This window comes from Triturus cristatus, chromosome 5_1 (assembly GCF_964204655.1).
Source record: "Triturus cristatus chromosome 5_1, aTriCri1.1, whole genome shotgun sequence".
In the NCBI taxonomy this organism is placed as follows: Eukaryota; Metazoa; Chordata; class Amphibia; order Caudata; family Salamandridae; genus Triturus; species Triturus cristatus.
Window position 1 is genome coordinate 168,867,029 of NC_140587.1, and position 27,957 is coordinate 168,894,985.

The following is a 27,957-nucleotide window of genomic DNA, read 5'->3' on the forward strand; positions in this document are numbered from 1 at the left end:
TGGTTTGCTCATGCGTCCTGCCTGTGCCTTTTAAATGGGATACAAACTGGCCCCAAATTAGTTATTGGACTTTGAGAAGACCTGGAATAACGGAGCTATGATGACGTTGGGCAGAGTTTCCTCTTCAAGAGATGTATAAACCTTGGCCTCTGGTACATACTGCTTCTATGGGTTGTATGTGATTTCATAGAAAAAACGATTTAAAGGAATACTATTAGTGAGAAACCACATCATCTAAACGGTTTAATGGAGATTTTCAGGATGAATGGCACTTACTATTTCATAGAAACCAATTGATAGAAAGTGTTTGTTTTTTTCGAAATTGGCTTCTGCATGCTTATTTTTAAGGTGTAAATAATGAAAGTCTGACTTTCAGAAACATTTTTGCTGAAGGTATTTATTCCAGTCCTTTCCATCAGGGCACATTATTTTAGATGTATATCTTTTACATTGACCAACAATACTTTGGATATTTTTTAATTCACTGAACCCTCACTATCCCTAAACACCATCCACCTCTGCCCTGTAAAAATGCCATCCCACACAAACTACACTAATCTCTGACCCCTAAATTTGACCCAACCGTGAACATTAAAGCTCTTTCTGATCCTACACTCTACCCATCTCTTAACCAAAACCTCACTTCATTACGACCAAACTCCACCCATTCCAGATCCCTATTTCTATGCTTAATCCCCGCCCATCCCTAGTCCCTTAAACTTTCACACCACCCCTAAACCACACATCCCTGAAAACAAAAAATCCTCACCACATGCTGAAAACAACACATTCACGTCTCCTAAAACCTTTTATCAGCCCTAAACTCCCCCATCCCTGAACCCTAAAAACACTTTCTTATATATAAACTCTGTGTTTGAACCCTTAAGACCCCACATCACCCTAAACTCCACTCATCTGTGAACCCTAAATCCACTCACCACCCTAAACTTCACCCATGCCTGATCCGTAAGGAAACCCTCACGAACCCTAAACTCCAAGTACCTTAACCAACAAACTCTAAAAAAATAAACCAAAAAAACCCTCATCCCCCAAACATCAGCTATCCTGGACCCCCAAAAACCCTCACTACCCCTAATGATCATGTTTCCTTAAGATTATCTTTCGTTTAAAAAGTTTCCTTTAATTTTTGATTAATCAAAGTTCCTTCAAATTCTCTGGTATTAAAATTGGATTTCCAGGATTTGGTTTTCTCAATGGTTTCTCAGTTTTTGTTTTTCCACTAATTCACATACACCAGCTTCTATGACCCAAGCAGAAGCTGTAATCCCCAGTGAGGAAAGGAGCAGTTGGCTTCAATGTAGGTAAGCTCCGCACAAGGTTCAGCTGACCGCAGATCTACATGGAGGTGCCAGACCAAATGGCCTAAAGTCATTAGATTTCTGCAGCTCAGCTGACCAAATTCAAAGACAAAGCATCATCAAATTTAAGATACTGCATATACACCTTACATGATGCTACATCTGGTGAGTCTGCAATGTAAACTACCTAACTACTGGTAGGTAAAGACCTACCATCTACCTTATGGTACAGAGTACCTGTTCTCATCCAGCCCCAGAGGAAAGCAAAGGTTTTACACCTTCATCCATGCCTCTGAATATTGGAAAAACTAGACCAGTTGCAAATGGTCACACCCTTAACTGGGTTTGGCTAGACGAAGAGTACTAGATCACCAGCAGGTCCTGTTAACTAGACACTAAGACATTCCTTGAAATGGCCCGCACACAAACATTTGTTATTTGGATGGGATGCTTTTTGGGGCGAGTTGACTTGACTGGTATTTTACACCAAGAGGAAAAAGGTCAGAGGACAGAAAAATCATATCCAAGTGAATAATTAGTACCGTTCTGTCTAGCACTTCTGGACCACTGACTGAGCTCTATTAATAAAAAATGTAGTAAACCTCAGCCCTAAAAAGTGCTGGCACCATCTATTTTTTGTGAATATCATAATCGTAATTGTCCTATTTTACGCACTAAAAGTACTGTTCTTTTTTTGAAGTGATTGCACTAATTAGACACTCAGTATTAGTGCCATGCAGTATAAGAGATGCTAACCCCTACCACTTTATAATGTAGGCTAGGACTGCTCAGCTTCGCTACCTCTGCAGAATCAAGCACCCATTTGATTACGCAAATGAAGCACAACCTTAGTAAGGGGCCTTTTGATACCAGAGGTAAACAGTGTCCATTTATAAATGTAATCATATACACATGCTTTTTTATATTTAATGTGTTGTGTCATTCTGGGTTGCCCACTTGCTTTGACTAACTCAATATGAGGTCTTTTTGCATAATACCCTAGTCAGTTAGTGAGCACACAGTGCACATGCTCACCTTTACGGTTGCCAATAATAGAAAGGGCCATTGCTCAGATTAGAACATTGGAAAATAGAGAGCTCCATTAAAGATAATGAAGTAACTTAGGATCAATATATGGCTGGTATGGACTTTATGCTCCATATTTCAACCCCTAACTGACACAGAAATGCAGTTCTAAGGCATCTTACCTTTAGAGGGTCCATTAGGTCAAGTTCCTTGGTTTCCTTCAATCCCAGCGGTATCATTGGGACACAGATTGCATCACTAGAAAAAAGCCAAGCAGAGTATTAGAGTCAGAATCTCCAGTACATGTTATCACCGTGCCTACCTACGTCATATCTTAAACTAACAAGTCTAAAATATCAAAGCACTGCAAAAACACGAGAAACACGTGGAGGGCTGGTCAATAAAATGGAACAAGGCCACGCACACACAGCTGAAAGAGCAGAATTAAACATGATGTCCAATAACTAGTGCATCACATGAAGGAGAAGATTTGGAAGGGGTGCCGTGACCAGGAGTCTTAAGGTGGAGTCTCCGACACAACAGTGAACCTGGGCTTCAGGAAGTGTACGCCAAATTGGAAGTGTCCAAAGCTACATAAAACCTATTCAGAAAAGAATGAAGGCACGTTAAAAGTTCCTATTATCAGCTGTCACCGCCAACTGAATATGGACCTTCAGGTCACCAAGTGGGCATTAGAAGTTACATCCCAGTGACAGCATAACTATGGAATATGTATGCATGAACAGAAAAACAACATATGATTTATTGAAATGTGATCATATAAGGATATTGCATACAATCTTGGTGACTTAAAATAGTAATCTAAAACAAGATGGACTGAAATGCGGCATAGAGTAATTAAAAGGGCCGTACATTATTCCAAGAATTCCACCCATCAATTTTTAGGTCTCGGCTAGCGATGGCTGCGCTTGCGCAGTCTCGCTCACGAGAGATAATGACTTGGGTGAAGAGGGGCTTGAACCCGCCCCTCTTCTCCCCTGTTCTCCATTGGCTGGCCTAGTAAATGCTGGCCAGCCATTGGAGAAGAGGTCCCGTCACTCCAATAATGCCCCGTCCTTTTCGGATCGGGGGGCGTGTTTTTTGCGAAAAGTCTCAGGGAGGAGACAACAGCAAAACACGCCCCCGAATCCGAAAACGACGTTGCGTTTCTCCGAGGCATTTCTGGCTGACCTCGGAGAAACATGGTTACCAAGTCGGCGTGCTCCTGCGATTTGTAAAAAGGTATTTTTTTTTAACTACATATCCCGGCCTTTCTTAAACCGTGTACAAATGATCGGTATTTATTTCTGGGAAAAGGTGTCAGTCCTGCCTGGTAAGCGTGCCCCAGCATTTGACAAAACATACTCACGAAGTCAAAACGGTGCGGCAGAGTGACTCCGATACTTCTCCCCTATCGAAGATCTCACAGAAGCAGCGCTGCTGTGCAATGGTCAGTGCATATTCTGCCACCTCTGTATTTTCGACGAAATCCACGAAGGCTCAGTCCGCACGAGTTGCAGTAAAGGCTGCATCTACCCAGCAATTATGTTCAAATTGAGAAAATCTTTTTATTCTGCGCGCACCGTGAAAGTAACGATGCAAAAGGCCATTGACACAATGAGGCGACCAGTGCAAAGGCCGTGCGCACACACAGCAGCGCGTCGCCGTGTGAAACCACATACACTTGGGTATTGTTTAACCATCATAAACCCACACGAGCGCGTCATCTGCCAGGGACAGGCATCTCCGCGGCGCGCGGGACAATGTCTGCACACAACTGTGAGATTACACTTCGGAGAGAGCACAGGGGAAATAAATGCGGGTTAACCTTTGCTCCGGCACCATTCTTTTAATGCGCAACTAGCACTTGTTGATGGAGCGTTCGTGGTTCGACTGATGCGGTGAGCCCAAGATCACAGGCTTCGAACCCAAGGCCCTCTCTCGTGCACTGTTCACTTCTAGCAACTGTACATCGGGCTTTATGTGGATCCGAGTGTGATCCCCGCCACAAAGACTGTGGTTAACTTTTCTGAAAGGAAATATTTGCCTTCTGTAAGACAGCAGTCAGGGAGCAGCTAAGTAAACAGAAGTGTACATTCAGGGCTATGTCGAAGTTCACTCCCTGCATTCTCTGCACGCCCCTCCCCCTCCCTGGGAATCCCCTGGGTCAGCAAGCTGATTTCAGACAGTCATGAAGAGAAGCTTTGTCCTGGGTAATAACTGACCAGAACAGTCCACACAGAGCCAAATCTAGCCTCGGCTGCATGGCGGCAGCTGCTTCATGACTAGGCAAAAAGCGGTCTCTCTTGGGCAGGAGTGCAAATGTTCCACTGTGCCAGAACCACCACTACATGCTCAGAGGTGTGCTACCGAATGGGTTGGGGGTGCCCCATGTCTGTCCCACGCCTGACCTTGCACTCTCCCTACTAAGTAGTTGACGCCCTGCTGCTCTTCTACTCTCATTCCCCGAGTCTCGCATCCAGCTGTTATCCAAATTATTCCCGGTTATTGATACCCCCAACCCCTTAGAGGGGTTTCAGTGCTTTAAATGGGCCGGTACTGAGTACTGTCACTTTTTTATTTTGAGAGGGAAGAGTACCTCCACTTCTCAAGATAAATGTAATACTTTTAATTGTAGAGTACTGGCACTTCTCAGAAACAAGCAGGTACTCTGGTACAGAGTATCTGCACTTCTATTTTGCAATTTCAAGCACTAAGAGGTGTGATGTCTTTTTCGAACTATGGTTCGCAGCATGTTGTTGTGTTTCATTCTGTTTACCACTATGGCCTCTGTGAGCACTCTGTGCTATCTATATCTTTGCATTGTCACAACAAACTTAATAAAGAACTGAAACACCGAACTGAGTTAAGTGAAGCCTACCCCGACCCCGAGATTCAGGTGCCAAAATGCAGTGTCTGTGGTCGTTTATTCGATGGGACAAATCATCTTTGCAAAGATTTTTCTTGTGGGACATTTGGCTTTAGGCAGTAAGCAGCAATGTTTTGGGGTAGGTGACTTTTAATTGTATCTGTTAAGTTTTGCAAGTTTTATAAACTTCACGATTTGTAAAATGTCGGAAACCTTTTACTACATGGGCGCTTTTGCTGCAATATCCTTCCGCAATATCCACTCTTGCTGAAGTTTGTTCTCGCAACTTCAACTTTGCAAAGGTCATGAGGTTCGCAAAGCTCATGTTACTTTTTAAAATGTGTGGATTCACACATGGCCTCCTTAACTTGAATTCTCAGCTTCGAACATTGGCTCTAAAGCAGACGTTTTCCCTCCACTGCTATGAGGCAACAACAAGCCACAAACAGGAAATGATTGTCTAGCTTTGTTATGACCTGTAACTTGGACTGGAGCTGGTCGGCGACGGGGCGGCACTGGGGACCGAGGCGTGCCAACATTTTCATACTGGACAGGCCAGTTTCCTCCTGAGTGAAATCTGAAGAACACTCCTGGGTCGTACCGGAAACCTTTTTAGGTCTCGGCTAGCGATGGCTGGTTTAATGCCGGGTGTGATTCACACCAGAAACAAGTCTTTTTCAAGTCTTTGTGAATTTGATTACACGAGTAGTTTGCATGTATCCTGTTTTAAATAATTTCGTAGAGTGCTAATTGCTTCCAATTTATAGTGCTCTCGCAACGTGCAAGTGGCTTCCCCCACCCTCCCCCGAAACCACTCCCAAAGAGAGACAACAGCGATAGCGTGGTTCAACCAAGGCATAGTCTTTTATTTACTGTGTGTGTATGTGGCTCTGTGTATGTATGTGTGGCTGTGTGTGTGTGTGTGGCTGTGTGTGTCTGTGTGTGTGTGGCTGTGTGTGTGTGGGGGAGGCTCTGTGTTTCTGTGGGAGGCTCTGTGTGTGTGTGTGTGGGAGGCTCTGTGTGTGTGGCTCTATGCGTGGTGGCTCTGTCTGTGTGTGGGTAACTCTGTGTGTGTGTGTGTGTAGGTGGCTCTGTGGGTGGCTCTATTTCTGTGTGGGTTGCTCTATGTGAGTGGCACTTTATGTGTGGGTGGCTCTGTGTGTGGGTGGCTTTGTGTGGGTGGCTCTCTGTGTGGGTGCAAATGCAATAGGTCTCGCATTGGAGAGTGATTAAGCTATTGACATTGTAAATAACAATGCCGTTTCTTTAAATGTTTTAAAAACAAAAACATAAACAAAAATAATGTCGAGCAATGCCAACAGCTCTAACTTTAACAATGCCGAGACCATTGCATTGTAAATGCTTGTTTTCTCTATGTCATACCAAAGTGTGTTGGGCATGCCCAGATGTGGACCCATGCTCAATGTGCTATAAGACACGAGTGGCACCACACTGATGAAGGTCCATAAGGCTGAAACCGGACTGGGGAAGGTTGATATATATATATATTCACTTAAAAAACCATAGGTTTCACACATGTTATAGTTAGTAGGACATTTCACTCGTGAAAAACCAATGAAATTCCCCCGTTATAGTTAGTGCAGGCAACTATAACTCACGCGACCGCAATCCTCTGCTGATGACGTCAGATATTACATCACTGTATTTAGACACTTATTTACCCATGTCTTCTTCCATTAATTTTTAGCTATACATATGTTACAAATATTTTTTTTTCAGAAAAACACATATGTCATCAGTGATGTAATATCTGACGTCATCAGCAGAGGATTGCGGTCGCGTGAGTTATAGTTGCCTGCACTAACTATAACGGGGGAATTTCATTGGTTTTTTACGAGGGAAATGCCCAGCTAACTATAACATGTGTGAAACCTATGGTTTTTTAAGTGAATTTGCAAGGTTTTTTAAATGCTAATTCCTAACTATAACGTGTGTGAAACCTATGGTTTTTTCAGTGAATTTGTACGGTTTTTTAAGTGCTAAGTTTTTTTTTTGTAAATTTTTTTGCCATGCGCGCACGGTACGCGTAGTCGCGGAATCGTTACGCGAAGTCCGTGGAATTTTTCCGTTTACGCCGTGCGCGTACGCTGCGCGCATTCCGCGATTTTTTGAAAAAAAATTACAATTAATTTTTGCCCTTGGGGGTCCTTCTGGGACCCCCTGACAAAGGCTAGGGGGTCAGGAACTGTCCACCCTGCCCCCTTTTCACGTTCTCCACCTTTGTTTTTCACCCCCTCAGACTGCGAGAGACAAAATGGCGGCCGACACTTCCTGGTTTCGACCGATTCGAATGTTTACTAAGATCTAACAACCAATCAGAATCGCGCTCGTGCACGGCGGCGTGCGCGTACGGTAAGCTTACGGTACGCGCTCGGAGCGCGCCTATAGATATATATATTGATTTAAATGCTATTTTCTCAGGAAATACTGAACAGATTTACACGAGACCTTCAAAAGGCACATCCCTGACCTGAGGGCTACCTCTCTGCCAAATTTCAAGTAATTCTGTTCAGCCGTTCGGGCTGTAGCTCGGACTAAAGGTCCTATGGAAAAATGCATGGGGAAAACGCGTTTTGGGACCCCCCTTTTTCTCAGCCCCCGCTTGACGAATCCCCCCGAGACTTTCAGGGAAGGAGCGGAGCGCCCCACCTATTTTGAGAATTTCGCGAGGATTCGTCAATCGGCGCCAAAGTTATTCCAAATAGAATGTTGCGGATTTCCTATGGAAACACGGTCCTAACTATAACTATCTAATGGCGACCGCCAGTAGATAATATCTATATCTAGATCTATAAGTGTATATATAGATATATATACATGCAGAGACAGAGTTTCACCATCGTCGCAGCCACTCACCCTGGGTGCCTCCTGTATGTGGTGGTGAGGCGCGTTACACAGCGTTTCACAGTCAAAGACGAAATTCGTGTCAACAGACACAAGCAGGAGCACGCTCAAACCAAGTCCGTGAAAAAATATATTTATTTCATGTAGAACCCCCCCTCCAGCGCAGACAGACGCGTTTTGCTGCTCTGGCTTTGTCAGTTACTTTCGTAAAGTACCACCATTTTAAAGTAAAAAAAGTGAGAGTGCAAGTGAAAGTAAATGGTAAACATAGAAAACGGCACAATACATACTGAATGCTTATGTTTTCAGGTCGGCCATCTTAACATATAATGCGGCATTATTAAAGAAGTAAACATTTTGTCGTCCTCAAAGTGCGTGGAACAAGGCAACTAAGATCCAAATCTCACAGATACAAGTGTATACTTTAAACAAAGTTTTAAAGAGAAAAAAAAATTCTTCTCTTTCTATATAATTGTTTATTATTTTCTTTTTCATTGTTTTTAACTATCATTATCGTGTGTGGAACTCTCTGAGTTAATCTATATGTTAAAAAAGGTGGGACTATTGTGCCAAGCCATTAAGGCCTGAAGGGGCATTCAAAATCCAAGACAAGAGGATCTCTCATGTAAATGGAGAATGAAAGAGAGGAGGCTAAATAATTATCCGTTCGAATTTGGATGTGCACAATTACATTGGGGCACATACTATTTCTTTATCAAGACACATGTCTACAATATAAGGTAAAAAATTGAAAGAATAAAGTAAAGAACCAAGAAATGTGCGAAGTCAAAAACAGTCAAAATTTTAAATACAATGATTGCATATACAAGGAGGATACCTAAAATAACAGCTAGCATACCCCCTTGCCCCACTTGAATAACTGTTTAGTATGACATGTAAAAAATTCCTTAGTTCAATGAATCATCGTTAAAAATAAGAATACAGAAGATCCATAGTTCAAGATGATACTGATTACCTGACTACTCAAAAAGATACATGGACCTCATTCCAAATGGGCCCATAATTCTTCATCATTGTTCAGACCCTGAGGGTACATTGTACCTAGCTCGATGATATATCTAGATTCTAGGGCACGTAATTTCTTAACCCTCTCTCTTTTTTAGATATTTGGTCCAAGCAATAAAAGGCTAGAAGATCACGATTGCTCATGTGGCAGGAGGGGGGGTTCTACATAAAATAAATATTTTTTTCCACGGACTTGGTTTGAGCGTGCTCCTACTTGTGGTTGACACGAATCTGGTCTTTGACTGTGAAACGAGATATATATATATATATATATATATATATATATATATATATTCAGCTCGAAGACTTCACTTCACTCACAAAATGAAGGGACCGCACTCAATCAAGGTTCTCGGTTTTTAGTTTATTCACCGAGAATGTTTGCCAGACGCATTTCGTCGTTTGTGCCTTTTTCGACTGTTTACAAAGTGCAGTGCATACGATGAAATTATATCCACAGCAGAATCCCAGGGGTACCACCATCCAAAGACAGGTGCTACACCAGGAAACAGACTCCAAAGGCAAAGTTGAGAGTTAAATGATGATTTATTCAAGCATCAAGTGTCCAAATGACGCGTTTCGGCTGCCAGACATGCGGCCTTGATCACACATATATATATTAGTCTGAAACCCTTTTGTGCAGGACCTCCCTGTTCAACGTGATGGCCTGGCAACCTAGGAAAAACGTTGGATCCTGACACCAACTGGATGGCTGTGCTCCACTTAGGGTACACTAAAGAGTTTTTGCAGCTGGAGGTGGTGTGGTGAGTGGGTGGTGGGGGAGGATGACTAGCACACTGTCCTTGTGCATGCCGTGCCACGGCCACGAAAAAGTTGGGGCCCCAGCTAAGGTTGAAGTGGCTGTCTGTAGGAGGCACCTCTGCCACAGCAAGAACACAAAGACTAATGCGGTTGGCGTGGTGGAGCAGATAACCCAAGAAGTGTGATGTGCCCTGCTTTAAGGCACAGCAGAATAGAATCTGCTTTGTCCCCAAACAAGTGAGTCACGTCAAAGGACATGTCCAAAAAACCAACTGATTGCAGCCAAGCATAGCAACACTATTGCCAATGGATCACCCTATGGAGTCCCTGGTATCCTGGCTGCAACGAGTCATGAATTTAGCAGCGCCACGGCCTATCTGCATGGACTGGGTTAAGACAGAGCGAAGGCTTCCAGGACACTTGGGAGGACATGAGCAACTGAGTCCAATGTAACAGGGGTGTAAATGCCCACAAGGCAACTGCCATTGATGGACCTGAGGGTCAACCTAGTGAAAGAAAATATCCTCTTCCAAGAGGCTTCTACTCTTTTGGATTCCCAATTAGGGCAGTAGTTGGAAAAGTATTCTGGTTTGTCTGACTGGAATAAGCCTGCACCAAACTCTCAGGAGAGGGATGTGGAGATAAATAGGTGGGTTTGACAGGGACTAGTCGGTGAGGTCTTGCAATCTGGTGGTGGACTGGGGGTGCCAGAGCAAGGTTTGGCTCGGGTCTTTAGAAGATTGTCAATGAGTGTCTCATTAAAAGGAAGGAGGGGTTCAGTACTAGTTATTCCCGGCTGCAGTACTTCAGTCAGGATGTTAATTTGTACCTCTAAGGTAGTCGGCTGATGGTCAAAAACTTCGGCCACCCTCTGAATGACCACTGCGAAAAAGACATTTTCTTCAGTGGCAGGACCAGGGGGTAAAACAAAACCAGCATCAGGAGAGGTGCCAAGGCTGCTGGCGTCTTGGAGATCATCTCACAGTTGTCTTTGCGGTGGGTTTGACCAATTTTGTCTCCTGCATCATAATCATTGTTGGAATCCATACCAAACATGCATGAAACAGCTCTACTGGCTACCTATGCGCCAAAGAGCAAGATTCAAGCTGCGGGGTCATGCGCACAAGGCGCCGCATTACCTTGGGCCTAGAATTCTCCAGAATAAAATCGAATTCTACATCCCCACGAGGTGCTTAGGATCACAACACCAACAACTAGCCAGGCCCAGGCATATACAGAAAGTAAGAGCAGGAGGCCGATCATTTTCATACCTGGCGGCTAAATACTGGAACAAATTATCGCAGGACTTGCGTCTTACTGAGAACTATGTAACGTTCAGGAAAAAAATAAAAAAACAGCTTTTTCCTACGACGTAAGTGTGAGCAGCTGAAGGCACATAATATAACCTGCCATGTGTTCCGCAAGACAGCACCGTGATATCCGGATGAATGTTGCGCTTTACAAATAAACAAATAAATAAATAAATAAATGTAGCGTATGGTATTTGCCTTGTGGAGGTGGGACAGCAATGAAATCAAAGGCAGAAGGTTGCAGTACTGTGGAAACCAGTCTTGTTTAGGTTAGATCAGAGTCAGAAAATACAATAGGCACTTTGTCTTCCGGTGTCGGTGAAGTTGGCATCGCTGTCGATGCTCTGGGAACCTGTGTGGATCATGGGGGCGGAGTCGGTACAGGAGTCAGGAGAGGCCCAGTGATGGGTCCAGAAGACCCAACTGGCGCCAAGGACAAATCTGCGGGCAGTATCCCAGATGGAGGGCCTCTCAGTTCCTTGGGGCCGACAGGTGCAGCAGAGGAGTCAGAAAGAATTCAAAGAGTTGGAGCATGGCCTCTTGGAATTCTTTGATCTGCCTTGGTGTCACAGACATCCCCAGAAACTCGGGTTGTGCCAGTACAAGTTGCAGAATGGGCTCCGATGTCAACTGAGGCAAGGTGATCGATTTGGAGCGCAATGACAATCAGCCTACGGATTGACACCAATAACTACTACACCGGGACCAACTCTTGAGCCAGTCATGACGTGGAGCTTTGCACTGCTTGGCGACAGAATTCCCTTTACTTCGTTTGATAGTTTCTAGTTTCACTTTCAATTTTGCAAATATGAGCCTTTTAGTACTGCTGGGGATTTTAATGTTTTCGAAATCGCATTATTACAGCTAGACAATTATTTTAAACCAAAAGTATGTATTGGTGTTACTAGGTATCATTTTTTTCAGAGGAAACCGTCAAAATCTGAAACTATTGATAACTATGTGTCTGATTTAAAAAGGCTGGCTCTTGATTGTAAATTTGGGGTTTTGCACGACGATTTAATTAGAGATCTGGTTGTTATGCATACCGCCAACCCTGCAATTCAAGATAGATTGTGGGTGAACGGCGATGCCCCACTGGATGATATATTGGCTATTGTGAGGAAAGCTGAGATTTCTGGTCGATGCGCTGTCGCTTTAAGGAATGATACTCAAAATGTAGTGCTGGTTAGTAAACCGAGTATCCCTAATGATTTCAATAGAATTCCTCACAAGTTTAAAGATAGACCTCCATTTAAAGAGCGTGCTAAATGCTATAGGTGCGGAAGCTTGGACCACCTTTCTCATAGTAAGAATTGTCCCGCTATGAAGCAGAAATGTACTAATTGTGGTTTGGTAGGCCATTTTGCGAAAGTGTGTAAAAGAAGAAACTACAAGGTTAAATGTGTCACGGATATGAACTGTGAAAGTGTGGATGAATCTGATCCTGTGGATATGATTTTGAATGAGGATTTGTCTAAAAACTTTAGAAGCAATTTGATGCTAAATATTAACGACATTGTATGTACCAACAAACCGATTTGCAATATGTTGATTGGTGGTGTGAATATTGACATCATAGCTGACTCAGGGTCACCTTATACCATAATTGAAGAAAGGTTGTGGAAAAGTAAATTTATTAGTAAGGTGGGTGAACAATTGTTCGAACCTGATATCCACCCTGAAGGGTATGGTGGTGAGAAAATTGACCTTGTTGGTTTCAGATGGTTTGTTTTTGAGTTCAAAAACAGACGTTGTCGTGCTAAATTGTACATTGCTAAGAATAGACCTCCTGTTTTGGGATGGTTGGATCAGAAACTTTTGCATATTTTTCTTGGAACAAGTATTGATCCTTGATGAAGGTTCTTCGTTGGGTGAGAGAATGATGAAACAATTCCCATCTGTTTTTAGTGGGAAACTGGGCAATTTACGTGGTTTTGAACATCTTATCCGCCTTAAAGAAAACGCTGTCACCAAGGTGCACCGTTGTTGCAACGTTCCTATACTGGTTAAGGAGGATGTAGCCAAGAAGTTAGAGAAATTAGTGGCAGCAAAGGTGATAGAACCAATAGAGGCATCAGAGTGGATTTCTCCAGTTGTGATCGCCAAACTTTCCAATGGAAAAATCTGACTCTGTGTCGACCTCCGCCATCTCAACAACAATATTGTTATTGACAGGTTTCCCTTACCCAAAATCAATGAGATGGTGAGTTGCCTTAAGGGTGTGAATTGGTTTTCCACAGTTGACCTATCTTCAGCCTATCACCAAATTTCATTGTCTCATGATTCCAAACACCTCACGTCATTCATAACCCCCTTTGGGTGTTTTCAGTTCACCCGCATGCCCTTTGGCCTTGCGTCAGTGGGTGCGGTATTCCAACGTTTGATGTTTCACTTATTTAAAAAGGAGGCGGGTGTAACTTTTTTCCAGGATGACATTCTAATTTATGGGGGAACCAAGGGGGAACATGATTCTAGGCTGAGCAAGGTTTTGAGGATCTTGGAGGGTAAAGGCCTTACTATTGAGTTTGCGAAGTGTAAGTTTGCTTGTGAAAGAGTAACTTATCTGGGACACGTTATTGATTGTAATGGTGTTAGACCAAAGGCGTCTTTAGTTTCAGCTATTGAAGAGTCGCCAACTCCTCGCAGTAAGGATAATGTTAGATCCTTTTTAGGCATGGCTGAGTTTTGCGCTAAATACCTTCATAATTTCGCGTACAAGTGTTTCAATATTTGGCAACTTCTGAAGAAAAATGTGAATTTCGTTTGGTCTACTGAATGTGATAGGAATTTTAATGCTACCAAGACCGCAATTGCAAATGCGGCCTGCCTCAGTAGCTTTGATCCTGCTGCAGAAAGATTTGTGACTACCGATGCAAGTAATAAGGGATTGGGGCAGTTTTATCTCAATACTTGAGTAATGGCAAAGAGAACATCATCGCCTTTGCGTCTAGGTCTCTTTCTTCATGTGAGGAGAAGTACCCTATAATTGAGAAGGAGGCACTGGCTTGTGCTTGGGGTCTTGACCATTTTAAATCATTCATATGGGGAAAGGTATGCACTCTAAGATCTGACCACAAACCTTTGGTCAAAATTTTGTCCTCAGAATGTTCTTCTAATGTCTCGTCTTGACTGTCTAGAATTTCAATGCGGATGCAAAATTTTACGTATAGAATTGTTTATACCCCAGGCAGAGATAATCTGGTAGCTGATTTCTTGTCTAGAATGCCTGTCATGCTGGAAAAATGTGAAGATGAGGAATGGAATGATTTTCAGGTTGCGTTGATTCACAGTCAGAGTCGCTCTGCTATCAACAAAGGTGAATGGGAATCTGAATTCCGTGGTGATGGGACATTATCTAAAGTAGTGTCATTTACTTTGAATGGTTGGCCTCGTAAGGATAATATACCCAACATGGTCAAGCCTTTTTGGGAAGTCAGATCAGAACTCTCCTTTTGCGACGGTTTTCTTTTAAGAGGTGAAAGAATTATTCCGCCTATGAGCCTTCGATCTTCTATTGTGGAACTGTGTCATGAGGGTCATTCTGGTATTACTAGAACCAAGTCTGTGATTAAAAAATTGTTCTGGTGGCCTGGTTTGGATATTGAGACGGAAAGAGTGGTTAGGAATTGTACTACATGCTGTAATTTGGACAAGTCTTTGAAGACCCTTAGACCTCCTATGTGTGATACTATTGTTTCAAAGGAGCCGTGGGATACGGTCGCTATTGATATTTTGGGACCCATTAAAGACCAGTGTGGCGAGTCTCAGAAGTATATTTTCGTGCTTATGGATCTTTTTTCGTGCTGGCCAGTTGTAATGATTGTGGATAAGGCGGATACTTTGGCAGTTCTTGAATTTTTGGATGAGGTTTTATCCTTGGAGGGTATTCCGGCGTCATTAATTAGTGACAATGGAGTTCAATTTGTGTCCAATATGGCTAAGGAGTACTATGCAAAACTTGGCGTGAATCACAGGACTACTTCGTTGTATAACCCTAGTGGGAACGGTATGGTAGAGAGATTTAACCGTGTGTTAAAAGGGATAATTCAAAGTGCTTCTAGTAATGCACAAGATTGGATTTCACAGGTGGGCAAGACTGTCTGGGCTTACCGAGTGACTGCCACTGAAGCAACCGGGTTACCTCCGTTTATTATTATGCGTGGACATAAACCCCGCTCTAAATTTAACCCTATTTGGTCATTTCCTTCGGGTCCGGTTAATTGGTCAGAGGATGAGGTATGGAATAGGATGCAGCGTGTTCATAAAAAAAAGCAGTGAATACTACAATATTAAACACTCCACCAAACCAGCTGTGATTGAAGTGGGTGACTGGGTTAGAGTTAAAAAGCCTGGGTTTGTGTGCAAAGGTGAGAGCGCCTTCTTTGACGCTGAAGAAGTGGTAGAAGTGCTTCACAATGCTTTGAGACTTAAAAATGGTGAGGTTTGGAATTTAAAAAGGGTTGCTATGGATCACCCCGGTCAGTCTAGTAAGAGATTCAGTGAGGATCCTTACAATTCAGATTGGTTGGAAGATGATTTGAATAATGGAGTGGGTCCTTCCTTTGATTTGGCTGATGGCTCTAATTTGCAGCAGCCTGTTGTGGTTCAGGAGGGGGATGGGGTGGTCTTGGAGGTTCCAAAGTTGGCTGGTCCTAACTCTGGTGAGAACATTTCTATCTCTGGTGAGGACATTCCGTCTTCTGATCCTCCTGTTAACCAGAGGGCTCCACGTTCAAGGAAAGCTCCCGTGTGGCTTAGGGATTATGTGGTTAACAACGTGTGAGGTTGAGTTATGATAATAATAGTGTGTTCCATATTTCTTGTTATTCTTCTTGTCCTTACCCTTATTTCCTACCTTTATTTTTACTATTCCCTTGTATATATTATTTAATTCTTGTTTTTATATAACGAGGGGGAAGTGTTGTGTTGCTTGGTAACTAGTTACCTTGCATCCTCGTGTTGTCCAGAATGTTTGGGTTTGTAAGGGATTCGGGTTCCACTGCGTGGTTGACCAGAATCGTTGCTGGAATAGGAGATGAAAGATGTACCTTACTGATGCTCCTCAGTTATTAAAGGAATCTACAAATTCAATGCTCGTCTCCTTCACATCATTGGGCTGGGTTAGCGAGTAGCAGCTGAACTTGAGCAGGCCATTAAACCTCCACTTCTGTGAAAGGTCTGTTTACAACTAAATTGACAAAACACATGACATGGCCACCACCGCACATGCTAGATTAGCGCGAGACTGGAGCCAAAATCAGAAAAACAGATTACCAGACATTCACTGTTTGGGCAGTCAGGACTGAGTAACACCATGCACACCACTGTACACCATGCAGGGGACATGCCCGTTCCAACAACCTGAGGCAATTTCTGCCAACCTCCATTGCCATCTCGACAGAAAGCGCCTGATCATAAATAACCACTGTAATACCACAGAACAAAAGGAAATACTAGAACTGGAATGGGGAGAAAAAGTCCGGACGTTCTACACGGAGGTGGTTCTTCCAGATCACTGTTGTGAGGGAGCACGAGGTTGGGTCAGGGCGCGAGGCAGATGGAACCGGGGCGCGCGGAAGGAACCTTTACACAGCAGCAAATCACCGATCAGCGTCTGCTCTCATTAGGGTTCGGGGCTTATCCCAGAGTCTTAAGTAGCGCATGCTCACCACAAACAGGGAGGGGGCACACGGGCAGGTCATACTTACTCCTCGGCAGCAGACTCGGCCTCCTGAGAGCTATAATTAGTGTGGAAAAGCAGTTACCACGCTCCCGCTAATGAGATTTACATTCGATGCAAACAACGAAAAACAAACGACGGCCCAATTAATTGTCTACAGAGAAGCAGGGTTCAAAGAGGTGATTTGTGAGAGATAAACAACAACAAACAATGCGCGCTTTCTGCCCCTCACGAACAGCGGCTCGCGCTAATCGGGGGATACAGTGCAGTTATTAATCTGCCTTGTGTGGCAGCAAATCAATGCTGGGTGTGGGAACCAAATGCACGCTTCTCTGCATATCCCAGGGATTAAAACCCAGAGGAATATCTGGGGGGTTTATACATGCATGTCAGAGCTTATTAACTTACAATATGTCAGGGAACAAATAGGGAAACTGGGAGCACAAATTGCAATATTATTTCAAAACAAATATTCTACAATTAAGGCACGCCTATCAGAAAGAAGAAGCACAGCAATGGGCCCCAACAGGCGTAAAATAGAGATTGGTTACATGGAGCTGTAGGGTCAAAGGTGCTCCACGTCACCAGGTCACTGACAACCTTACAGCTCCATGGCACAGTAGACCAGACTGCTGCATGTAGGGTGACCACCTCCCTCCAGGTAATTACGGACACAGTTTCCAGTCCGGGACTTTCGAGTACCATCCGACTGCATTCTGGGTCTTGTAGTCTGGGGCTGCTTCTTTTGAGCTGAACAGATTAACGCACCTAAAAGGACTGATTTGGAATTGAACAGTTCAGGATCAAAGACGGCGTCAGAAATGACCTAGCGTGAGGTGGTCACACCAGCTCCATGCCAGCAGGTCTCCATGAGCCACACCTCGCCATGTCTGCAGGATACCCAGCACCATAATGCTCCATGTCATTAGGATACCATGGACCACACGGCTCCCTGTCATAAGGACATGGTCTATTCTGCTCCATGTCCCAAGGACACCATGAAACATACTGCTCCACGTCCTGGCGACATACAGCAGTACTATCTGCAGACTCCAGCCCCAAAGTCTCCAGTCCTGAACATTCCTGAAAAAGAAAGAAAGAAAGCACTGCCCTAGGAGTGGTCATGCCGTTTTGCTTTCGATAAACCGACCAAGGCTGAAATCAGTGTTGCATGTGACGCAGAGCCTTTCAGTTACAATTATGCCCACTATATTGCCAGATGCATGAAGATAGACCCACAATAGACAGTCAAGTCCATTCAAAAAGGATAAGGCAATCCAAGTGTACAATGATGGTAAGGAAAACAAGTCTAATCAGAAAAGTATTCCTAAAATAAAAAGACATGGGAGGGAGAAAGGTTGTCTTTCTATTATTTTATCTCACATTGATTTTCAAAGCAATAATAATGTGTGGTTTTAATCTTTGTCCATACTACTTCTACTCCACCATTAATTCTTGTAACTCCACTTTTTCTTGCACATCCTTGGTGTATGTCACCATCTTGACACAGAAGGCACCTCTAAAACACACAAACCTTCCATGGCTGATCGCCGATAAAATTCCCTCATACTGCAAACAATAGATGCCAATAGCTCCATTTGTGCTCTTGCAATTGGTCACACTGGGTCAACTTAACTTTTGGTGGCTGCCTCCACAAAAGAGATCACAGCACGGGCAGGATCAGACAAGTGGTCTAATATACCCTTCATTTCGGAAGCGGTGTCTTCTTATTAAAGGAGGCACCTCAGCATATTACAAGATGTTACATAGAATCGTATATATGACAAAAACATATGAGTGGCTTTGAACATCTGATGGATTACACTGGAGGTACGCAGGTGAAGAGAATACGAGTGGGGAAATGAGATCTGATAGGGCCACAGAAACCCAGGCCATTCCAAAGGGAAGTCAAGAAGGAACGGTGGATTTTTCCTTTTGCACACCGAATCCCTAGCTCCCACTGACCTGTAAATGAGTAGTGACGAAGCTTCTTTTCCAACAACTAAAAAAACCTCGACGCTTTCCTCTGGCGTCTACCCTGGCACTGCCAGTAGGTATGGATGACGTTGTAAAGTTAGCAAATTAACAGCTTAATCTCTTCAGGAAAATACAACTCAACCTACTGCAGGCAGACTTCAGAACAGTGATGTAGCTGCCCAGGTCAGGGCTTGTGGGTGCGGGAACAGCTGGACTACACAAATCATGTCTTTCACCGCTGTTGGTTCATTTCTGCAGCCGAGTTATTCTCTTCCGCTGAAGGCAAGGATAAGGTTTATGAGGCTAAGCCGTACACAAAATGCAAAGGAATCGAGAACCTAATATTTAAAGTTCCATGAGACCCCAAATAGTTCAAGGAGTTCTGGAGATGTCGATAATGAAAAGGTAGGAATACAAGCAATCATTTTTAGAAACGTGCCCAAAACTTTTCTTTAAGAAATTCAGAAATTCCACCGTCTGAAATATTATTGAGCTCACATGCTTTATCACATTAAATAAAGCCAGGCCACTTGGCTTTGGCAATGCAAGCTTACTATTTTAGTTTTTATGGAAATGGAGGGGGCTAATGGTGGGAAATAAAACACTGCTCGGCTTGTCTACCAGTGGCACCACCATTGTTTCGAGTGACGTGTAACTTATCAGGATAAAAGGCCACATCCGGACTGTTATCTAGGAGGCCCAGGCTCGCTGCAATCAATACCATATTTGCATCACACACGCGCTATCGGGCACAGAGCGGAGAAGGCTGGCGAGCTGCTGCCCGTTCCCTTATCACTGCCACAGCATCCCTGGCCTCTGCGGCTCCTGGAACAATGGGCGCGGAGGGGGCCAGCTCACCTGTCGTTCTGGTAAACCTCCACAGAGCTGTTCAGCTCCTCCAGCTCTTCCTTCAGGAGCTGCAGGTTGGAGTTCACATAGCTGAGCTCTAAAGCCACCGTTTCTTTCACCTTGTGGTTGGTGGTAGCTCTGAAAATGAAAATTAGAAATGTAAAGCACACATTACAAACAGTGGCATCGTTCTTCTGCGTATGTTTACAATAAAGGTGATACGTTTGATTGTGCAAGAAAACAAAACAGTTCAGCACCTTCTATGGCTAAGGACGAAAGAAAATGTACAAAGAAAACAGCCGGAGCCAGAGTTTGTGCTGAAAACAGTACAGGGGGACGGGACCAGCAGCGCCTGCAGTCTGGACCAACCCCTAGAACCAATACCACTGCAAGGAGCAGAGACCAGCACCTGCAGTCAGGACCAACCCTTGAAACCAGTACTACAGCAAGGAGCAGAGATCAGCACCTGAAGTCAAGATCAGCACATGAAGTCAGGACCAACCCCTGGAGCCAGCACCAGTGCTTGCACCTGAGACCAGCACCTACAACTGGCGATCAGCACCTGAGGCCAGGACCAGAAGCTACTGTGGTAAGGACCAACCCCTGGAGCCGGGACCAGTGCTTGCAGCTGAGACCAGCACCTACAACTGGCGACCAGACCTGAGGCCAGGACCAGAAGCAACTCTGGTAAGGACCAACCCCTGGAGCCAGCACCAGTGCTTGCAGCTGAGACCAGCACCTGCAGCTGAGACCAGCACCTACAACTGGCGACCAGCACCTACAACTGGCGACCAGCACCTACAACTGGCGACCAGCACCTGAGGCCAGGACCAGAAGCAACTGAGGTAAGGACCAACCCCTGGAGCCGGGACCAGTGCTTGCAGCTGAGACCAGCACCTACAACTGGCGACCAGACCTGAGGCCAGGACCAGAAGCAACTGCGGTAAGGACCAACCCCTACAACTGGCGACCAGCACCTACAACTGGCGACCAGCACCTACAACTGGCGACCAGCACCTGAGGCCAGGACCAGAAGCAACTGAGGTAAGGACCAAACGTGGAGCCGGGACCAGTGCTTGCAGCTGAGACCAGCACCTACAACTGGCGACCAGACCTGAGGCCAGGACCAGAAGCAACTCTGGTAAGGACCAACCCCTGGAGCCAGCACCAGTGCTTGCAGCTGAGACCAGCACCTGCAGCTGAGACCAGCACCTACAACTGGCGACCAGCACCTACAACTGGCGACCAGCACCTACAACTGGCGACCAGCACCTGAGGCCAGGACCAGAAGCAACTGAGGTAAGGACCAACCCCTGGAGCCGGGACCAGCGCACAGAATCGGGTCCAGCAGCAGCACCTGTGATCAGGGACCTGCACCTGCGGCCAAGACACAAGAGCCTGGAAAGGAAACAAGGTGTTTTTGTGGAGATCAGGGTGGGCTATCCAGAAAACAGGCATAAACATAGATAATACATCGCAGTCCAGCCCACCGAATAAGCTGGGTGCTGGCCTGGGTACCCCTATGTTCAGGCACATAATTGGAAGTAACACATAGGGCACTGTAGCTGGAAGCCTGGAAGAGTTCAAAGAGATCAGAAACATGCCCTAAGACGGTACACTACCATTGTTTAGTTTACGTGAATTTGTAAATAATCCCTTCATGAAAAAATATATCCTTTTTGGGCAATACGTTTGGAGTGAGATCACGGGTGTGGGTTTGGCTTCCAAATAGATGGTTACCAGGAGGACAACAAAGATGACTCAAAGATAACACAGCCCAAGGAGATCTAGCACCTGGAGTGTGGCCATACAGTAAACCATCCCACATCAAAACCCACAGAAAGGTGCTAAGGATCCATACGATTGTTTACATATTCGTGCAATGTAAAGCAAAAGAAGCCACTGATCGGAAGGAAGGATGAAGGAACATAATGTTAGCTTGCACCAAGAAGGAACTTTTATACACCTTCTGAATTATCTCATATATCTAGGAGAATAAACAGTCACCCAATAACCCAACTACAAAGACCAGGAATCATTCCTGATGGCAGTGTGTCGTGTAGGTCAACTGATGTATGGCTCCGTCAGAGTCATGGTCTTCCTCGACTAGACTACAATTGAGCAGCAGTAGCATAAATCCTTTGGGAAAGTAAAAAAGATGCAGCACACCATGAACATGATCCAGCAATCGGGAAGGTTTAAAATCCTATTCCAATCCAAATCCTACTGGTGGCATGGGACACAGTGGTGTGGTGAAGCACAGGAAATTGGTCATCGAGCGGCCGATCGCTCAAATGGCCGAATGAGGGTCATCACACAGGGACAACATAACTACATTACTCATGCAGAACGAGATCTGAGGCTTTCCGGTCAGGGCACTAGTGGAGTCAGATTCTGATCCAAATGCCGCCCTTGCAGACACCGAGGCTCCAATGAGTCACTGTGATGATCCTACTGATTGGTAGTCATGGGTTACTCTGCATCTGTGATATTCTGGAAGGTGGGTATATCACTGTTTTGGGATTGATGCTCTGCACACGTTTCCATGGTTCCATTCTCCTAGATTCAGGGAGAGGCGTTCAGGGAGGAGTGACAGGTGCTTGCTTCAGTTTTGGAACTGTAGGAAGAGTGGGGAGATGGAGGTTTCCACATTTGCAGACCGGTCAGTTTAGGGGATTTTTTTCTGTTCGCACTGCTATGTTTGCTGGCCAACACATCATATTAGTTTGCTTGCATGATGGAAAGCCTTATCACAAGAAATGAGTAGAGGCATTTTCGCATACTGACATGGAACGTTAATGGCCTGACAATAAATTCAAGCTTAGGGTGGTACTGAAAACAGCTAACCCTGGAAGCCCCCAATCTGAGCAGTTATTGATTCAACGATGTATTACAGGTGGGGTTTTCCATGGGACCAAGGGGGACGTCAACATTCTTCCACAAATAGTTCCCATTTACAATACAACACACAGACTTGAATAGTTTTGGTAGGGGAAGACTTAGGACACCTTGATATTCCTGTACATCACGCCCTCTTTAGTAGACAATCATTTGTGGGAACTTCACATGCCCAGCACTTTGACAGACGGACATAACAAGTAGACCTAACATCCTCCCTGATGTTACGCTATGTCCAGGGGACTTTAGGCCATGGGGAACATGGAAGACAGTTAACTAAAGATTAATCAACAAGACCGTGCATAAGTGTACATACACTAAATACTAGCTGTATGTTGGGAGCTGGCATGTGAAACTAATCGATTCAGGAGATATCCTGCTCCCATTTTGATTATTTCCTTATGCTAGCTTCTGGCATGGCACTGTTATCTAGTGAACAGATACCTGCTTGCAGTCTCTCAAATCTGTCACCTGTTGAACGATAGGTAGTTAGGGTGTCCAAGGGACCTCTGGCGTGTGGTACTTTGATGCATGGTGGCTTCAGGATGAGAGGTTTGTTGACATGCTAAGGAAGGCAACTGAACTATATTTTTAATAAAATTCTTTCTCTGTGGAATCACACCAGACTCTGTGGGAAGCCTTAAAATCTGTTTTGAGGGGCAAGTCTATGGAATACAATCCCAGGGTTGTCAAAAGCTGGAGGAATGCCACAACAGACTTGGAGTCCCCAGTGTTAGAAAATGGCAGCGGGAACTGTGAGGGTCACAGAATGGAACACGTTAGTCTTGCAGCAAAGGGTACTCGTTAAGGTCTGAGTAGATTGTACAGCATCCTATGGCAGCATCTACAAACATAGGAATAAAGTGCCAAAGTTATTATATTAGGATGAACAGGTGGGAGGAGATGATGAGATGCATTGGTCATTTTGAAAATCCTTCGATTATATCTCTGCCAAGGACTGGAAAACATTACTTTTTTTTTTTTTTAACTTGATAGCTTTATTTCGGTCATTGACCATAAAAGCACAGATAAAATATGTACATACAAGATAAAACATAAATATTTATACATACAGGTAAAAAATTATTAAACAGAAGTTATCAAAGTTGAAATTTACACATCGATGATTTAATTGATAAAAGTGGACCTCCTTCGCTACATGCTATGCAAAAAACGGGAAACAGTGAACACGATAGGGGGTGAGGTATCATAACGCAATATCCTGCATGCTTGTGCGCATTGTTTTAAGCCTAAATTTCTACATAGTGGCACAAGCCATGATCTACGTATTTCTTTATAGGCAGGGCAGAAGAATAGGATATGAGCTAAATCTTCTTTGGTTGCGTTACAAGCCGGACAAAGTCCCTCACTTCTTCCTGCCCATTTGCAGGTAAAGTCCCCGATTGGAAGGCAACCGTGCCTTAGCTGAATATATAACTTTTTGGCGATCGGGGGCTGGATTTGATCTAAAAACTCCTCCCTGCTGGGTGCCATCTTAACTTGCAAGAAGTCTGTAGTCAGCCTACCCATAGTCTGTGAGCGGTATAGCAGAGTTAGTTTGTGCTGTTTGAGTAGGACTAGCAACTCCTTCTTCTGTACCGCTAAACAGCTCACCCCTGGGGACTCCCAAAGTTGAGGCAGGCCTATCTGGTATATTAAGGCTTTAAGGTGGGATAACCAGGGTATATTTTTGGCCTTCAATTGGTCCCAAATTGCTAAAAATTCGTCTCTATAGTCGTTAAGCTCGGGCACTGTCCATAACCTTCTCCAATATAGGAGGGGTCGGTTTGATAGAAATTCAGAAAAGGGTTCCAGGTCTAGATCTAACCTCATGGGGACGAGAGGTGTACTCTGAGGGAGCCCTAGCAAGTTTCTAACGAATGTGTGTTCAGCCTTTGATAGGGGTGATACACGAGTGTGGCCCCAGAGTTCTGCACCGTATGTAGCGGTAGGTCTTGCTTGAACCCTATACATTTCGAGGGCTGGGGAAACTGGTTTGAAATGCGTTTTCCTGTGAAACTTGCTAATGCCACCAGCTACCTGTGTCAACTTTAGGGCAGATTTGGTCACCTGGGGGCCCCAGCCGAAATCTTCGGTCAGGGTAACACCCAGGTAAACAAAAGTTCTGACCCTTTCGAGCGGGGTGCCATTCAGAGATGGGCAGGGGCGGGTGCGCTTTGGTGGGCCGAAAATCATGTACTTTGTCTTATCTAAGTTCATTTCAAGTCCCCGCAGAGCGCAGAATGTTACAAATCCGTCCAGGACCCTCTGGATGCCTGTTGATGTCCGCGACAACAATAGAGTGTCGTCCGCGAACATCAAAGCAGGCACCCGCCCAGATGACAGGCGAGGGGCGTCATTATTCCTGACCGCATCCAGGTCACCAACCAAGCCATTTATGTAAAGGCTGAAAAGTGTGGGTGCCAGGGCACAGCCCTGGCGTACTCCTCTGGTGACGGGAAAAGGGTCGGATAAATCACCGTTCTTCCCACAGCGTACCTGGGCGTAGTTCCCTTTATGGAACCGCTTTAGAAGCTCTAGTAAATATGGGGGGAGCTTTAGGTCTTCCAATACCCTCCATAGCTTTTCCCTGGGCACAAGGTCGAAAGCGGTCCGTAGGTCAACAAATACCAGGTATAAGCTACAACCCTCCAGTATTACAGTCTTCCAATACAAAACCTGCAACCTAAAAAGCTGGTCCAGAGTCGAAATCCCGGCTCTGAACCCGGCCTGTAGGGTGGTTAATATTTTATTTTCTTCTGCCCATTCTAAAATTCTGTCCAAAATAATCCGACCCATAAGTTTCTGTGAGGTGTCCAAGAGGCTTATCGGTCTATAATTTGAGGGTACCAAGGGGGAACCTTTTTTGAATATAGGGACAATTTCAGCCCCGGCCCATGTGTCTGGGATGTTAGCTCCCTCAAGTACTGCATTAAACAGTGCAGCTAAATAGGGTGCCCAGATCCTGGGTTGGGAGTTGAAGAGGTCGCCAGGGACTTTGTCAAGGCCGGGTGCTTTATTATGGGGCTGCCTGGCGATAGCATGCTCAACTTCCTTAATTGATATTCTAACAGTGCTTTCTGGAGCTACCCTAACTCTAGCATCTACGTAGTCCGGGAGTTCCGCAGATATCATAGATCTTCGCGTACTGGGCTCACTCTGGTAATCCGAGTTTGTTGACGTACCAGTGAAGCCATCCGGATGAGGTGCCCTCTCGTCGACTTGGTGCACCAATACTTCCCCCGGGGGGGGAGCTGTATAGGGTCGCAAAATGGGCTTCCCACACTGCGGGCGAAATATTTGGGAGAAAAGATTCCGCACTGTTTCTCCTGGTATTATTCACTAAAGCCCAAAAAAGTTTGGCGTCCTTGAGGTTCAGGGCATTCTTCAATTTTCCCCATGTATCCTCTTCCCAATCCAGCCGGCTCCTGCGTAGTTCCTCCTTGTATGCCTTCCTAAGGGTTCTGATATCTGCCTTATTTTTTAACTTAATTGCCATTAAAAGTTCCCTGCGTAATCTCCTACAATCAGTATTATACCAGGGGTGGGTATTTGGTATGTGTTTCTTGGTACGGATTACAGGATGGAAAACATCCGCCAATGCCGCAACTAATTGTTTATGAGTGCCCAGTATTTGCGCGTACTCTTTACCTTCGGCCATCTGAGCTATAAATGGCGTGGCCAATTGGTAAATTTTGGCAAGCTGTTGAGGTGACTGTGCCAAATGGGGCCATTTCACCCGCCTTCTATTATTGGTTAGTACGAGGGGGTGGGTTGCTAGAGCAGGATTAGTCGCAGTATTTTTCAAGCCACAAGACCCTGGCTTCAAAGTAAGGATCAGTGCGTTGTGGTCACTGTCCTGTCTTTTCTCGATTCTAAGATCCAGCAGCTTGTCCCAGTTTTTAGCCTCGATCATTACATAGTCAATGATGGAGACTTTGTTGGATCGGTTAAATGTTCCAGCTTCTGGGCGATCGGAATCCAATCTACCATTGCATGCCCGCAGAGAGAAGGGAGAAGGATTTTATTTGTAGTGCCAAGGGTGTCCAGGCTCTTACTGGTGCAATGTCAAGAGTAGGGATGTGCCACAGCTCATCTACTTCGTCCTGTTCACCCAGCTCGGCTTCGCCCAGCGGTTCGAACTGGCAGTTAAAGTCCCCTCCAATCACTAGGGCAAAAGAGGGATCAAGCCCTGAAATAAATGAGGCCAGGTCGCTGATTACGGGTGATTCTTTACCGCTTTTGGTAGGTCTTGAGTATACATTTATTATTGCCACTGGGGAGTTACCTAAGGGTTTTAAAAGGACACACTGGAAGTCCAGGGATTTTGTTGGTACTTGGGTGGCCTGGACTCCCAAGTGTGTGGCTATCCAGATTGATAGTCCACCAGAAGGCCGACCTTTTCCTGCAAATGATGCCAAGATATCGTAGGTGGCAAAGGTTGTGCTGGCGCTATTCTCAAGTGCCCAGGTCTCCTGCATAAGGCAGATGTCAAATTTGGCCATAAATCCTGCCCACTCCGGGGAAGGCAGTTTATTTTTGATACCGGCTACATTCCATGAGACCAGATGAATACAGCATTTGTTCGGATCCTCAGAGCCCATATTATCCCCGGTGTTGGCATTGATTGCCCTTTCCTTGGGTCTTTGTTCAGGTGGTAAGGTGGTTATCAGATCTTCCTGCAGTATTTTCTCCACCCTTGTCTCTTCCCGGATAGAAGTCTCGGCAATGGCATGGGAGTTTAGTTTTACTTCTGGGATAAGTCAATCCACCTCCTCCAACACACTGAATCTATTCCAGTGTGATTGTATCGGGGGAGGAAAAGGGCGGATGAATCCGCTTTCCCTGTATGGCCCTCTATTTTCCAGGAAGGGTGGACGATAGTGCCCTCTGCTTGCTGGTCTGACGCTTTGCCAGGGTAGTTCCAGACTGGGAGTGGGGTAAAAGTGTGAGAGATGTACTGCAGATATTTGAGTATTTTGTACATAGGTCTTGGAGCTGCATATGTAATGCACAGCACTAGTGTCCCTGAAGTTTAAGATTATCACGTCCCCTGCTATGGTCTTAGGATTCCTCCCTATCCATCCCACTCTTCTAGCAAGAAGGATTTCACCTGAGATATTATTTGGTAGGGGCATATTGGCCGTTAGCCATTGGATACATTTATTTTTGAGTTCATCCTCCCTTTCTCTTTTTCCCTCAGTTAAGGGTGGTACTCCCACAAGTGCTACAACGAATGGCTGAGCTTCTGGGGGTAAGTTTATTGTTGGGAGCTGATAGGGACTCGTTCTCATCATTGTATCATTTCCCATGGGTGTGGTGGTTTTGAGCCCCTGGCTAATTTCCTTCATCCTCGTCACAGCTTTATCTGATGTA

General features: G+C 44.9%; 1 protein-coding gene across 1 annotated transcript in view; it reads right to left on the bottom strand.

The window, feature by feature from the left end:
• RHPN1 (rhophilin Rho GTPase binding protein 1) overlaps window positions 1-27,957 on the bottom strand; it is a 444,327-nt gene that overhangs the window by 210,404 nt on the left and 205,966 nt on the right. The window contains exons 3-4 of the mRNA XM_085604772.1: window positions 19,693-19,821; window positions 2,528-2,603 (exon numbers count right to left, since the gene is read on the bottom strand). Of these exons, the coding sequence (XP_085460898.1) occupies window positions 2,528-2,603; window positions 19,693-19,821 (205 nt within the window). The remainder of the gene's footprint in view (window positions 1-2,527; window positions 2,604-19,692; window positions 19,822-27,957) is intronic.